This window comes from Balaenoptera physalus, assembly GCF_965194825.1.
Source record: "Balaenoptera physalus genome assembly, chromosome: 14".
NCBI lineage: Eukaryota > Metazoa > Chordata > Mammalia > Artiodactyla > Balaenopteridae > Balaenoptera > Balaenoptera physalus.
The window spans coordinates 52,335,588-52,349,646 of record NC_138893.1 but is presented as its reverse complement, the minus strand read 5'-3'; the positions used below and the strand labels follow the sequence as shown (position 1 = coordinate 52,349,646).

The window sequence follows — 14,059 nt, the reverse complement described above, 5'->3', positions numbered from 1 at the left end:
TCTCTAGCTATACCTTTCTTTAGCCAATCTGGCCCTTTTTTCATCCTTAGGGCCTTTGCACATGCTTATCTTTCTTCCAAGAACACTGATACTGTTTACTTCTCATTTTGTCTAGTTAACACCTTACTCATTCTTCAGATTACACTTTACTTATTTTTAATGAATTTTTAAAAATTGAAGTATAGTTGATTTAGAATATTACATTATTGCTGGTGTACAGCATAGTGATTCAATACTTTTATAGATTATACTTCATTTAAAGTTACTGTAGGACTTCCCTGGTGGTGCAGTGGTTAACAATCTACCTGCCAATGCATGGGACACAGGTTCAAGCCCTGGGCTGGGAAGATCCCACATGCTGTGGAGCAACTGAGCCCGTGGGCCACAACTACTGAACCTGCGCTCAAGAGCTCACGAGCCACAACTTCTGAGCCCGCGTGCCACAACTACTGAAGCCCGGGCACCTAGAGCCCATGCTCTGCAACAAGAGAAGCCACCACAATGAGAAGCCAGAGCACCGCAACGATGATTAGCCCCCGCTTGCTGCAACTAGAGAAAGCCCGCGCGCAGCAACGAAGACCCAACACAGCCAAAAATAAATAATAAATACATTAATTAATTTTAAAAAATACAACCCTAGACTGTCAAAACTGAAAAAGTTTTTTAAAAAGTTATTGTAAAATATTGACTATATTTCTCATGCTGTACAATATATCCTTGTAGCTTTTTTATTTTATACATAGTAGTTTGTTTGTACCTCCTAATCTCCTACCCTTATCTTGCCCCTTCCCCCTTCTTTCTCCCTGACTGGTAACAACTAGTTTGTTCTCTGTACCTGTGACTCTGTTTTTTTATATTCATTCTTTTTTTATTTTTTAGTTTCCACATATAAGTAATAACGTACTGTATTTGTCTCTCTCTGTTTGGCTTATTTCACTAATCATAATACCCCTCGGGTCTATCCGTGTTGTTGTGAATGGCAAAATTCATTCTTTTTTATGGATGAGTAATATTCCAGTCCACATTTTTATCCATTCATCTGTTGATGGACACTTAGGTTTCTTCCACATCTTGGCTATTGTAAATAATGTTGCTATGAATATTGGAGTGCATGTATCTTTTTTAATTAGTATTTTCATTTTCTTCAGATATATACCCACAAGTGGGATTGCTGGATCATATGGTAGCTCTATTTTTAGCTTTTTGAGGAACCTCCATACTGTTTTCCAAAGTGGCTGCACCAATTTACATTCCCACCAACAGTCTACTAGGGTTCCCTTTTCTCTACATCCTCACCAACATTTATTATTTGTGGTCTTTTTGATGATAGCCATTCTGACAGGTGTGAGGTGATATCTCATTGTGGTTTTGACTTGCATTTCTCTGATGATTAGGAATGTTGAGCATCTTTTCATGTGCTTGTTCCTCTTAAGTGTGACTCCTTTAGGGAACCCTTCCAACCACCTAACTTAGTCAAATCCCAGCACTTACAGTCATTCATAGTACCATGTACCTCTCCTTGGTACTGTTTTAGTCTTAAGATAAGTTGATTATTGTCTATGTCTCCCCTACCATATTATATACTCCATGAGGGCAGAGAAAGTATCTATTTTTGTTTATTTTTACATTCCCAGTTCCTAACATAGTACCTGGAACATAGCAATTATTCAACAAGTATTTGCAGAATGAATGAATGATTGATACAGGGTCATGTTACTGAGAAGACTGTCAGTCCCATGAAAATATATTAATCAAATCATTAAAGAAAAGGTATAATCTAAAAGAATAACTATGTGGACTTAAGTGATAGTTACTGGCTTTGCTTGACTGTGTATTATGAACTATGAAAATGTTCTACACATGTGATTCTTATCCCCTAATTAAAACATGTAAAATAAAACCAACCTCTCCATCACCATCCCATACACACACACACACACACACACACACACACACACACACACAGAGTAATTTCAAAGTTCAGCAAAAGTATGCAAAGGGAAGCCCAGTGCTGCATTTGTAGGTAGGAGTCAAGGTCAGAAAATTGTTCTGCAAGAAAAAACGGAAGTTCCTACTGAGAGAGAAGGAAAGAAAAAAGAAGGATGGGGAAAGGATAGGAATTAAAATAAGGGCTTGGGGATTCTTTCTAAAGACGAAAATGCCTAAAATTAAACTTCAGGCTGTAAATGTTGTTACAGTGTAAATCATTCCAGCTTCCCAAGCCTTCAATAATGTCTGCTATGTTAATTAGCTTAGATTAAGACTAAGCTACCACAAAAGGGAAGAGAGAGAGTCATAAGAGCCATCAAGCCACAGGGGCCATTCAGGAGGTTGGCCAGAAGTTTCTTTCTACTGGAATGTATCTGTCTATACTTGTACAGCATTTATCTAACCTCACTTGGGCTGTACACTTCACTGGAAAACATCTTACTTGTCTTTGAATTTGTAGGAATAACCATACCTGTCCCCGAATATGACAGGATGCTGCACAAAAGGTGTGCCTTGGTGCATACTCTGTATGCCACATGAACTCCTGCCTCTCCCAACTTCCTTGTTCCTACCCTCTCTGTTGTAGTTACATATCCTCTTTGAGTCTTTGATTCAACATATATCTTCAGTCTTCCTCATGCTATTCCCTCAGACATCCACTCCAACCCTGCATAACTGGACCCAACATGCATGTATGTTCCACTTATTTAATCTGGGCCTGGCCCACCAGCAGGACTGGGGAAGAGAGCATTTAACATAGTGCTGCATCCATAACCACTGCTTAAAAAATGATTGTTAGATACAGTAAAAATTAAATAAATCACATGATAGCAATTCTCTAGAATACCTAATAAATCTATCTGTTAAGCTGTGCTTTAATGTACAAGCATTTGTAGTGTTTCTCAACTTTTTAACCCAGATCCACTGTCCAGGATTTTGTCAAGTTTTACCTTCTGTAAGAGGTCCCAAGAATACAGTAGATAATATTTTGCCTTTTAAAAAATATTAAGTGATGTTATGCAATGCTGTAATATTAAATGTGCTTTTTAAAACAACACATCCTTTCCAACCTGTTCTGGATGTTGTGATATCCCTCCCAATCCCACCCTCTTCTGCTGACTGTGGAAGGCCTGGAGAGGTAAGTTCTTCTACTGTTTGATAGAGAATCCCTGATTTATGGTGGGAGATGTCTGTCACTATGAAAAAGTCTCTCTGCCCTTCTTAAGACCAGAAATAACCAGGAAAAATACAAATACATTAATTCATTACATTTAATGAACAATGTTTTAAAAACTGCTAAATAATCTGACCTACCCATCTAGGAGGGTGATGACGTTCTTCCTGGGCCGCCCAATATTAGGGCCATACAAGCTGGCTCTGGAGTAAATCCGGATGGGTTGTAACAGGCTCTTCAGCTGGATGTAATCCTTTCCCAACTGGCTGCCATTTACTGCCCGGCCATGCATGGTTCGATAGTTATTTGGCTCTAGATTAAAAGCAGACATGCAAGTCAGAGTTGAGAAGAGTGAGGTTCTGCCAACCCTTTCCTGTCCACAGATCTCTCTGCCTTTTTCTTAACAATGTAAACAAAATAACCAAAAAGAGGGTGCAAGCTAGCTTAACTTGAGAAACTATCCCAACTAAAAAGTCAAGTGCCATTTTACCATTCTATTTAATTTCAAACTAATCTTCGCAAAAGATCACCTAATCCACAACAGAGAACCATACTGATATTCAAATGATACTTTATAATAAATGGTGTACTGAGTTGAAGAGTGTCCCTCAAAATTCATGTCAACCCAAAACTTTAGAATGTGACCTTATTTGGAAATAGGATCTTTGAAGAAGTAATTACTTAAGTAATTATTTATGATGAGGTCATATGGAATTAGGATGTGTTCTAAATCCAATGACTGGTGTCTTTATAGAGAAAGGAGAGGGAGATTCAGGTACACAGACACACAGGGAGGAAGGCCATGTATCGATGGAGGCAAAGATTGAAGGGATACTGCAATGCCAAGGCTTGTTGGCAGCTATTAGAAGCTAGAGAGAGGCATGGAATAGATTCTCTCTTAGAGATTCCAGAAGGAATTAAACCTGGCAATGCTTTGATTTCAGACTTCCTGAACTGTGATTGAAAAATATTTGTTGTTTTATGTCACTGAGCTTGTCACGATAGGCTTAGGAAACTAATACAAATGGTAAGAAAGGAAAGCTTCATAAAGATGGTCCTTGTATCAAAAAGTTAGAAAAACCTTAATGTTCAATAATAGCAAAGTGGCTGAGTGAAATAACTTAGAGCAAAATCCCCTCCCCCAGTTTCTATTAACTTGGTAGTTCTAAATAGACAAGTAAAGTCCTAAAAACCAGCAGCTCCACTGCTGGAGGGGGCTAACTTGATTCGTAATGAAGCACATACCCCAGGCAAGGCCAACATTTTGGCTAGCTTCAGGTTTTGACACTGGTAGGGGCAAGAAATAGACCAGCAGACTTGCAAGAAATGTAACAGGGAGATTTGGGGAATAAGAAAGCCATTGAGGATTTTGATAAGCCCACAAATACCCCCTGTAGTCTGGAAGGCTGTGCATGCTCAGGAGGGACTGGAGAGGGCACTAGCTATCCATGCATTCCCAGATGAATGTGAAACCTAGTACACTCATAAAGGAGACATGAGAAGGCATGTCAAAAAGTAAAAACCAATCAGACTTGTAAACTGCCTAAATTTTGAAAGTGTTCCCAAACTCACACACAGATCTACTGGCAAAGGGTGAAAGCCTTATTAGCTCAAGGTAAACACAACCTCTGATCAATCATCATCTCACTATTAAGCTATGCTGACTCAGGGCCAACCCCTAGGAAGCTGGCCTTAAAAATGAAAAAAAAAAAATTTAAAAATAAAAAACTTAAGAGATACTAGCAGCTACATGATGCAAGGGAGACAGACTCTATGGAACTAGTCCAGGAAGTGACTAAACAAACAAATGAACAGAAAAGAAAAAACAAAAATAACCTCTGGAATGGAGGATTGGGAATTCAGATTTGCTCCAACATATTATCTAAAATGTATAGTTTTCAACAACAACAAAATTACAACATGTAAATAAACAGGGAAGTGTGACCCATAAAAAAGAAAAAAAGAAAGAAAGAAAGAAACTTTCTCTTAGGGGACCCAAATGTTTGACTTAGCAGACAAGGACTTCAAAACTGTTAGTATAAAGATGTTTAAAGAACTAAAGGGAAGAATAAAACATTAAGGGAAAGTATGATTTTACTGACTAATCAAATATAAATAAAGAGATAGAAATTATAAAAAATTATCAATTGGAAACTTTGGAACTGAAATGATTCTTCACATACAGAAGAACACAATGAAATTAGTAGCTGAATTTTTACCAGAAATAATGGAGGCCAGAAGAAGACAGTGGGATGACATATTCAAAATGCTGAAAAAAATGTCAACCAAGAATTCTACATGCAGCAATCTATCCTTCAAAACTGAAAGCAAAATTTAGACCTTCCCAGAAGAACAAAGGACAGAATTCGTTGTGAGAAAATCTGCCTTACAAGAAATAAGAAAGAACGTCTTTTAGGGTGAAAGGAAATGTCAGCAGATGGTGATTCAAAAGAGCACAAAGAAATAAAGAACACCAGTAAAGATAGTTACACAGATCAATATAAAAGACAGTTGAAAATATTCATTACTCAGCTCTTAACTAATTTAAATGACAGTTGCATAAAACAAAACTATGAAACTGTATTGTTGGGCTTATATAAAGATGTAATACTTAGAATGATAATAGCACAAAGGAGGGGGAAATGGAGTCTTATTGGAGCAGTTTCTACAGTTAACTGGAATTAAGTTAGTGTTACCCTAAAGTAGATTGTAATGAGTTAAGATGTATTATAATAAGAAACTACTAAGAAAATAACTAAATCAAAACAAAAAGAAATTAAAATGGTACCTTAGACAATATCCCTTTTGAATGAAAAGACAGTAAAGGAGAAACAGAGGCATAAAAAAAACTGAAATATATAGAAAATTGCAAGATGGCAGATGTAAGTTCAACCATATCAACAATTACATTAAATGTAAATGTATTAAAAACTCCAATTAAAAGCAGAAATTATCAGGCTAAATAAAAAAATAAGATCCAACTAGAGAGACACATTTTAAAGTCAAAGACACAGAAGGGTGAAAGTTAAAAGGATTAAAAAAGATATGCCATGCAAATGGTAAACAAAAGGGAGCTGGGATGACTATACTAATACAGACAAAATAGACTTTAAGACAAAAATGTTACTAGAGACAATGTGGGGCATTTTATAATGATAAAAGGGCCAATTTATCAGGAAGATATAACAATTACAAACATATACCTACCAACAACAAACACCAAAATAAATGAAACAAAACTGAAAATAAAAATAGAAAATTCAACAATAACAGAAAGAGACTTCAATACCACATTCTCAATAATGAATAGAATGACTAGAAAGAAAATCAGTAAGGATATAGAAAACTTGAGTAACATCATCAGCTAACTTGACCTGATTGAATTATCTATAGAACACTGCACCCAACACATTCTTTTTTAATGCATATAGAATATGCTTCAGGATAGACCATCTATGCTAGGCTATAAAACAAGTCTTGTATATTGAAAAGGATTAACTCATATAATGTATGTGCCCTGACCACAACAAAATTAAATGGGAATTCAACAACAGGAAGTAATTTGAGAAATCTATGAGTATTTGGAAATCAAACAAATAATCCATGAATCAAAGAATAAATCACAAGGGGAATTAGAAAATATTTTCAGTGAAATGAAAATTAAACTATAATATATAAAAATGTATGGGATGACACTAAAGTCACAATCCATGAGAGAAATAATTAAGAAACTGGATTTCATTAAAATTAAAAACTTCTGCTTTGCAAAAGACAATGTCAAGAGAATAGAAGACAAGTTATAGACTGGGAGAAAATACTTGCAAAATATATATCTAATAAAGGACTGCTATCCAAAATATACAAAGAACTTAAAACTTAATAAGAAAATAAACAACCTGATTAAAAAATGGGCTAAAGAACTTAACAGGTACCTCACCAAAGAAGATATACAGATGACAAACAAGTATATGAAAAGATGCTCTACTTTATATGTCATCAGGGAAATGCAAATTAAAACAACAATGAAATACCACTCTATACTTATTAGAATGGCTAAAATTTGTAACACTAACAACACCAAATACAAGCTAGAATGTGAAGGAACATAACTCTCATTTATTGCTGATGGGAATGCAAAATGATATGGTTACTTTGGAAGTTTGGTGGTTTCTTACAAAACAAAACATACTCTTACCATACAATCTAGCAATCATGCTCCTTGTTTTTACCCAAAAGAGATGAAAACTTATGTCCTCACTTTGTCTGCACATGGATTTATGGCATCTGTATTCACAAGTCCTAAAACTTGGAAGCAAGCAAGATATTCTTCAGTAAGTGAATGGATAAACAAACTCTGGTACATCCACACAATGGAATAATTTTCAGCACTAAAAAGAGATGAGCCATCAAGCTATGAAAAGACGTGGAGGAAACTTAAATGTCTTTCACTAAGTGAAAGAAGTCAATCTTAAAAGGCTATATACTGTATGATTCCAACTATATGATATTCTGGAAAAGGAAAAACCTACGGAGATTGTAAAAAGATCAGTGGTTGCCAAGGGTTAGGGAGACGAGGGAGGAATGAATAGGTGGAGCACAGAGGATTTTTAGGGCAGTAAATACTCTACGTGATACTATAATGATGGATACCTGTCATTATACATTTGTCCAAACCCATAGTATGTGCTCACCAAAAGTGAACCATAATGTGAACCATAAATTCTGGGTGATTATGATGTATAATGTAGGTTCATCAGTTGTAACAAATGTACCACTCTGCGAGGGGTGTTGATAGTGGGGGAGGCTGTGCACATGTGGCAGGGGATATATGAGAAATCTCTATACCTTCTCAATTTTGCTGTGAACCTAAAACCGCTCTTTAAAAAAGTCTTTAAAAAAGTTAATTTGAGCACAAAGAGACCTAGGCATGCACACACAGAGGGAAGGCCATGTGAGGACACAGTGAGCCAAGAAGCCAAGAAGAGAGACCTCAGAAAAAAAAAAAGATCTGCTGATAACTATATGTTAGACTTCTAGCTTTTTTTTGTTGTTTAGGAAAAAAAACCCAATGCTTACAGGGAAATTTACAGCCTTAGACTCCTATATTAGAAAAGAAGATCTCAAATCAATAATCTAAGCTTCTATCTTAAGAAAGGAGAAAAAGAAGAGGGAGCTAAACCCAAAGCAAGAAGAAAAAATGAAATAATAAAAATTAGAGAAGAAACCAATGATATAAAAAATGGAGAAAAACTAATTAAGTTTGGTTCTTTGAAAAGATCAACAAAATTGATATAACCTTTGGCTAGACTGACCAAAAAAGAAAAAAAAAAAAGAGAGAGAAGACACAGATGACCAAAGTTAGGAATGAAAAGAAACATCATTAAGGATCTCACAGTAATTAAAAGGATAAGGGACTACAACCTTATGCCAATGAACAACTTTATGCCAATAAGTTACACAACGTATATGAAATGAAAAAATTTTCAAGAAAGACACAAATTACTAAAACCAACTCAAAAAAAAAAATCTGAATAGGCCTATAACAACAAAAAACATTTAATTAGCCATTATAATTATTTCTACAAAGGAAGCCCAGACTCAGATGGATTAATTGGTGAATTCTACCAAGTTTTTACGGAAGAAATAATGCACAATTCTTCATAAACTCTTCCAGAAAATTGAGGAAGAGGGAACAATTCCCAACTTATTTTATGAGGTCAATATTCCCCTGATACCAAAGTCAGACAAAGACATCACAAGAGAACTACAGATGAATATTTCTCATAAATATAGATTCAAAAATATCCAACAAAACATTTACTAACTGAAACCAGCAATATATAAAAAGTATTATAATATCATGACCAATTGGGATTTACACCAGGAATGCAAGGTTGATTTAATACCAAAACCCAACTAATGTAAAATACCGTATTAATAGAATAAAAGACCAAAACCACATTATCATCGCAACAGATGCAAAAAAATCAAACCAAAACAAAACAAAAAACCATTTGACAAAATCCAACTCCCATTCCTGATAAATACTCTCAACAAACTATGAATAGAAGGGAAATTCCTCAATCTGATAAACGGTATCTAAGAAAAATCTATATACTTACCAGTGAAATACTGAATGCTTAATGGCAAAATATTATACTTAATTGAAATACTGAATTTTTCCCCCCTAAGACTGGGAACAAGGCAAGGATGTGTGCTCTCACCATTTATATTCAACATTTGTATTAGAGGTTCTAGTCAGTGCAATCAGGCAAGGAAAATAATTTAGCCATCTAAATTAGAAAGGAAGAAGTAAAACTGTCTTTATTCTTAGACAACATATCCTGTATACGGAAAATCCTAAAGAATTCACACAGGTAGGGGAAAATAAACAAGATCTAAAAATCAAGTTCAGCAAGATAAAAGATCAATATATAAAATCAATTCTAAATACTAGCAAGGTACAATACAAAAATGAAATTAAAATAATTCCATTCACAATTGCATCGAAAAGAATAAAATACTTAGAATAAAGTTAATAAAAGAAGTGCTAAACTTGTACAATGAAGACTACAGAACATTGCTGAGAGAAATTAAAAATTAAATAAATGGGACGTAATCTATGCTCATGGATAGGAACAGTCAATATTATTGGGATGGCAATTTTCCCTAACTGATCTACAGATTCAATGTTCTCTGTTAAAATTCCAGCAGGCTTTATTGAGGAAATTTAACAAACTGACCCTAAAATTTACATGGAATGCAAACACCTAGGAGAGCCAAAACAATTTTGAAAAGGAAGAATGGAGTTGGAGGACTTACACTTCCCAATTGCAAAACTCATTATAAAACTTGTAATCAAGACAATGTAAAAAAAAACCATAGAGAATAGATTGGTGGTTACCAGAGGCAGGTGTGAGGGTGGCAAAATGGGTGAGGATGATCAAAAGGTACAAACTTACCTTATAAAATAAATGTCACGGGGATGTAATGTACATCATGGTGATTATAGTTAACGATATTGTATTGTACATTTGAAAGTTGCTAACAGAGTAGATCTTAAAAGTTCTCATCACAAGATAAAAGTATTTGTAACTATGTGAGGTGATTGATATTAACTGAACTTATCATGGTGATCATTTTGCAATAAATACATATATCAAAAATAAAAGACAATGTAGTCTTAGTATAGTAGTCCAAGAACAGACATACAGATCAGTGGAAGAGACTTGAGTCCAGAAATAAACCCATTTGTGGTCAACTGATTTTTGACAAAAGTGTCAAGAGAATTCAGTAAGGAAAGGATAATCTTTTAAACAAACAATGCTGGGACAATTTGGTAGCCATATGCAAAAAGATGAATTTAGATTCTTACTTCTCACCATACTCAAAAATTAACTCCTAATGGATCTTATGCCCAAATGTAAGAGCAAAAACTACAAAACTTTTAAAAGAAAAAATAGGAAAAAAACTTTGTGATCCTGGGTTAGGCAAAGATATGACACCAAAAGCACAAAGAGTAGAATAAAAAATTGGTAAGTTGAACTTTATCAAAATTCAAAACATCTGAACTTCAAAAGATGCCATAAAGAAAATGATAAAATAAGCTATAGACTGGGAGAAAATATTTGCAAGTCATATGTTTGATAAAGATCTTGTATCCAGAATATATTTAAACCTCTTACAACTGAATAATATGATAACCCAATTAAAAAGACAAAAGATTTGAGTAGACATTTCACCAAAGAAGATGTAAGAATGGCTGATAAGCACATGAAAAGATGCTGAATATCACTTGTCATTAGGGAAGTGCTAATTAAAGCCATATTAATATACTACTTCAAAACCACTAAAATGGCTATAATCAAAAAAATAGACATTAACAAGTGTTTCCAAAGATGTAGAAAAACTGTAATCCTCATTCATTCCTGGGGAAAATGTAAAATGGTACAGCTACTTTGAAAAGTAGTGCGGTAGTTTGTTTAAAAATAAACTTAAATTTACCATAGAAACTAGCGACTCCACTCCTCTCCCAGGTATCTTCCTAAGAGAAATGAAAGTATATATCCACACACAGACTTGTATATGAATATTTACAGCAGCATTACTTATCACAGTCAAAAAGTAGAAACAATCCAAATGTCTGTCATCTGGTGAATGGAAAAGCAAAATACGAGATATATATGTATATATAGATAGATATAGATATAGATATAGATATATCTCTATGTAGATATATATAGAGAGAGATATATACACACATATATATGAATATATATATATTCATACATTGGAATACTATTCAGCAATTAAAAGGAATGAACTACTTTTACATGCTACAAAATGGATACACCTCAAAAACATGCTAAGTGAAGGAAGTCAGATGCAAAAGAGTACATATCGTATGATTCCAGTTATATGAAATGTCCACAAAAGACAAATCTATAAAGACAAAAAGCAGATTAGTGTCTCCTGGGACTGGGAATGGTTACAGAGACTGACTGAAAACTGGCATGAGGGATCTTTTTGGAGTTATGGAAATGTTCTAAAATTGGACTGTGGAGATGGTTGTACAAGTCTATAAACTTACTAAACAGCATGAGAGTATTATGTAGATGGGAGTATGTGGAGAAAGAATAGAGAAGATAAATGTGATGAAGGTGAGAAGCAGGCAGGGAGAGGGAAAGGAGAAAAGTAAGCAGGTAAAGAAACTATATATGTTTTCTCATCTTCTCTTCTCTTCCTCTTTCCCCCTCTTCTCCTTCCCTAAACACCAAACTGTCTCCAACAAAAATACAGTTCTCTAAAGCTATGGGCTATGATCTAGCCTCATAAACAATTGGAAGTGTGTCTGAACACGGTGGCTCAACCCTGTGTTTGGCCCTCACAAGACTGTACCTGTTATATACACACAAATATACATAATAAAACTGTATAAATGGCTATACATAAATACATCATACATTTATCCACACAAACACAGACTAAAAGCTTAATAAATATTGAGTTAATGAATGAATTAATAAAGCTGGGCTGCCAGAATCATCATCTCTAAGGGGCTAAGTTTTATAAGGTCATAATTTTGATTTTATGAAATTGCTCAGCAGACATCAGGTTCCAGGGAACTGATTCATATAACTAAAATCAAACAAGAATAATTGGTGAATGTATAGGTCAGGCATAGGTATAAATATATGACACTGATTCAGTAATTGATAACAGTGGCTTTTATTTGTTCTCAGAAGTGGGCAGATCAATTTGGGGAACACACCTAATTTGGGAAGCAATTCATAATGTAGTGTTCAATTAGAGATGCTGCATTATCTTCAGAAAATTTTTGTTAAGGATAGCCCTCTATAGAACAAACACCATCTCTCCGGAGCAGAATTGGATTAAATTTCTTATTCTACACTTCCAAGACTTGAGTCTCGGCTTCAAAATTCCCCCCTGCTCTTCCTTACTTTAGATTCACCAATGATTAATAGAAATGCAAATAATTACAATCATCACCTAGCATTAATCAAATATAGAGTTTACAATTTATGACATTTAAGGAAACATTTATATCTACAAAACATAGTTGTTAAAAATCTTGTATCAAGAAAGTCATTCTTTAACTTTGACATCCTAAAACTTTCTTAATCTTCACCTCTTGATACTGGGTATATTTTGCTTTCATGGTCTGTAGCCCACACTATTCACTGATTTTAAAGGAGAAAAAAGTTTAGATACTTTAAACTTTAAAAAAGTTTAGTCACTTTAAGTTTAGATACTCCAGGAGAAACAACCAAAGAAATACCTATTTTAGTTTTTCCAATGCCAGATTTGCTCTAGAGATAAAGTACTTGTTAACAGGATGTGTGTATATGGGAGGATTAGAGAACTGACCAGTTCTATTGTCCCTCCCTAAATGTGGATATGATAGTTCAACTATTATGTCTGTCCAAAAAGATATGGTTACCAAAAAGAAAATGGATAAAAGATTGGAGAGACAAGTCCAAGCCAGGAGGATGATCAGATAATTTTTGAGGGGCAAGGGCCTAAATATACAACACAGAATCATTGTGAACAGAATACAATGGATATCTTAAGGGATATGATGCTAGCACAAGAAAAACTATCAGTAGTTGTAAAATGAATTAGAAGAATCAGCAAAATAAATCTTCAAACCCTAAAAGGTGTGTTTATTTGGGCAAACTACTTATTTGTCATATCAAAAAATAGAAATGCAATTTTTAAAATAAAAGCAAGGGGGTGAGGAAACAGACCAACTCTAGTCTTCTTGACTAGAGACTCAAAAACCATCTATATCTACCTTGATAGAAATGCTCACAGGAACATTACCAGATACTTTCTACCTTATTGAATTTTTAAATTCATAAATTTGGTTATTTTTCTATCTATTGCTATCTATATCTCTATCTATTTTCTTATCTATGACTGTGCCTTTTCTCCTCCTCAAAAATGATTCTTTGTTTTTGTTAATCCTTGAAGATGGATTGATGATGATGGGAATCAAGTGTTGTGTGGCTAAGGTGACTAAACAACATTTTAAAAATGTAATTAGCTCCGTCTCTAAACTGTTTAGCATAATTTGGGGGAAGGATGGAAAGGGGCAGACTCTCAGTTATTTGGAACAGACATATATACAGAAAGATGCCTATACTCTCCCCACCTCCACCAAATCACGTCAGTTATACCAATTAAAGATTTATTTAATTTAATAAGCTCCCAAATTCAGAGATGCCACAAACCCTGAAGGAATTATTCCCATCAGTCATTTGTAAGTAAGTTTTAATTGCTTTGGGCTTATCTACAACCAGCTGAGATTCTTTTACAAACCAATTTTATTTAGAAATATTTTAGAAAGAAAACAAATGCTTTAGGCACAGCATG

The 14,059-nt window shown here is 34.5% G+C and overlaps 1 protein-coding gene across 7 annotated transcripts in view; it reads right to left on the bottom strand.

Moving 5' to 3' along the window:
• Window positions 1–14,059, bottom strand: part of HPSE2 (heparanase 2 (inactive)) — a gene marked incomplete at its 5' end in the record, with an annotated part of 626,538 nt that overhangs the window by 263,830 nt on the left and 348,649 nt on the right. For all 7 annotated transcript variants that reach the window (XM_082425203.1, XM_082425208.1, XM_082425205.1 and 4 more), the window contains one exon: window positions 3,304–3,475. In XM_082425203.1, the coding sequence (XP_082281329.1) occupies window positions 3,304–3,475 (172 nt within the window). The remainder of the gene's footprint in view (window positions 1–3,303; window positions 3,476–14,059) is intronic.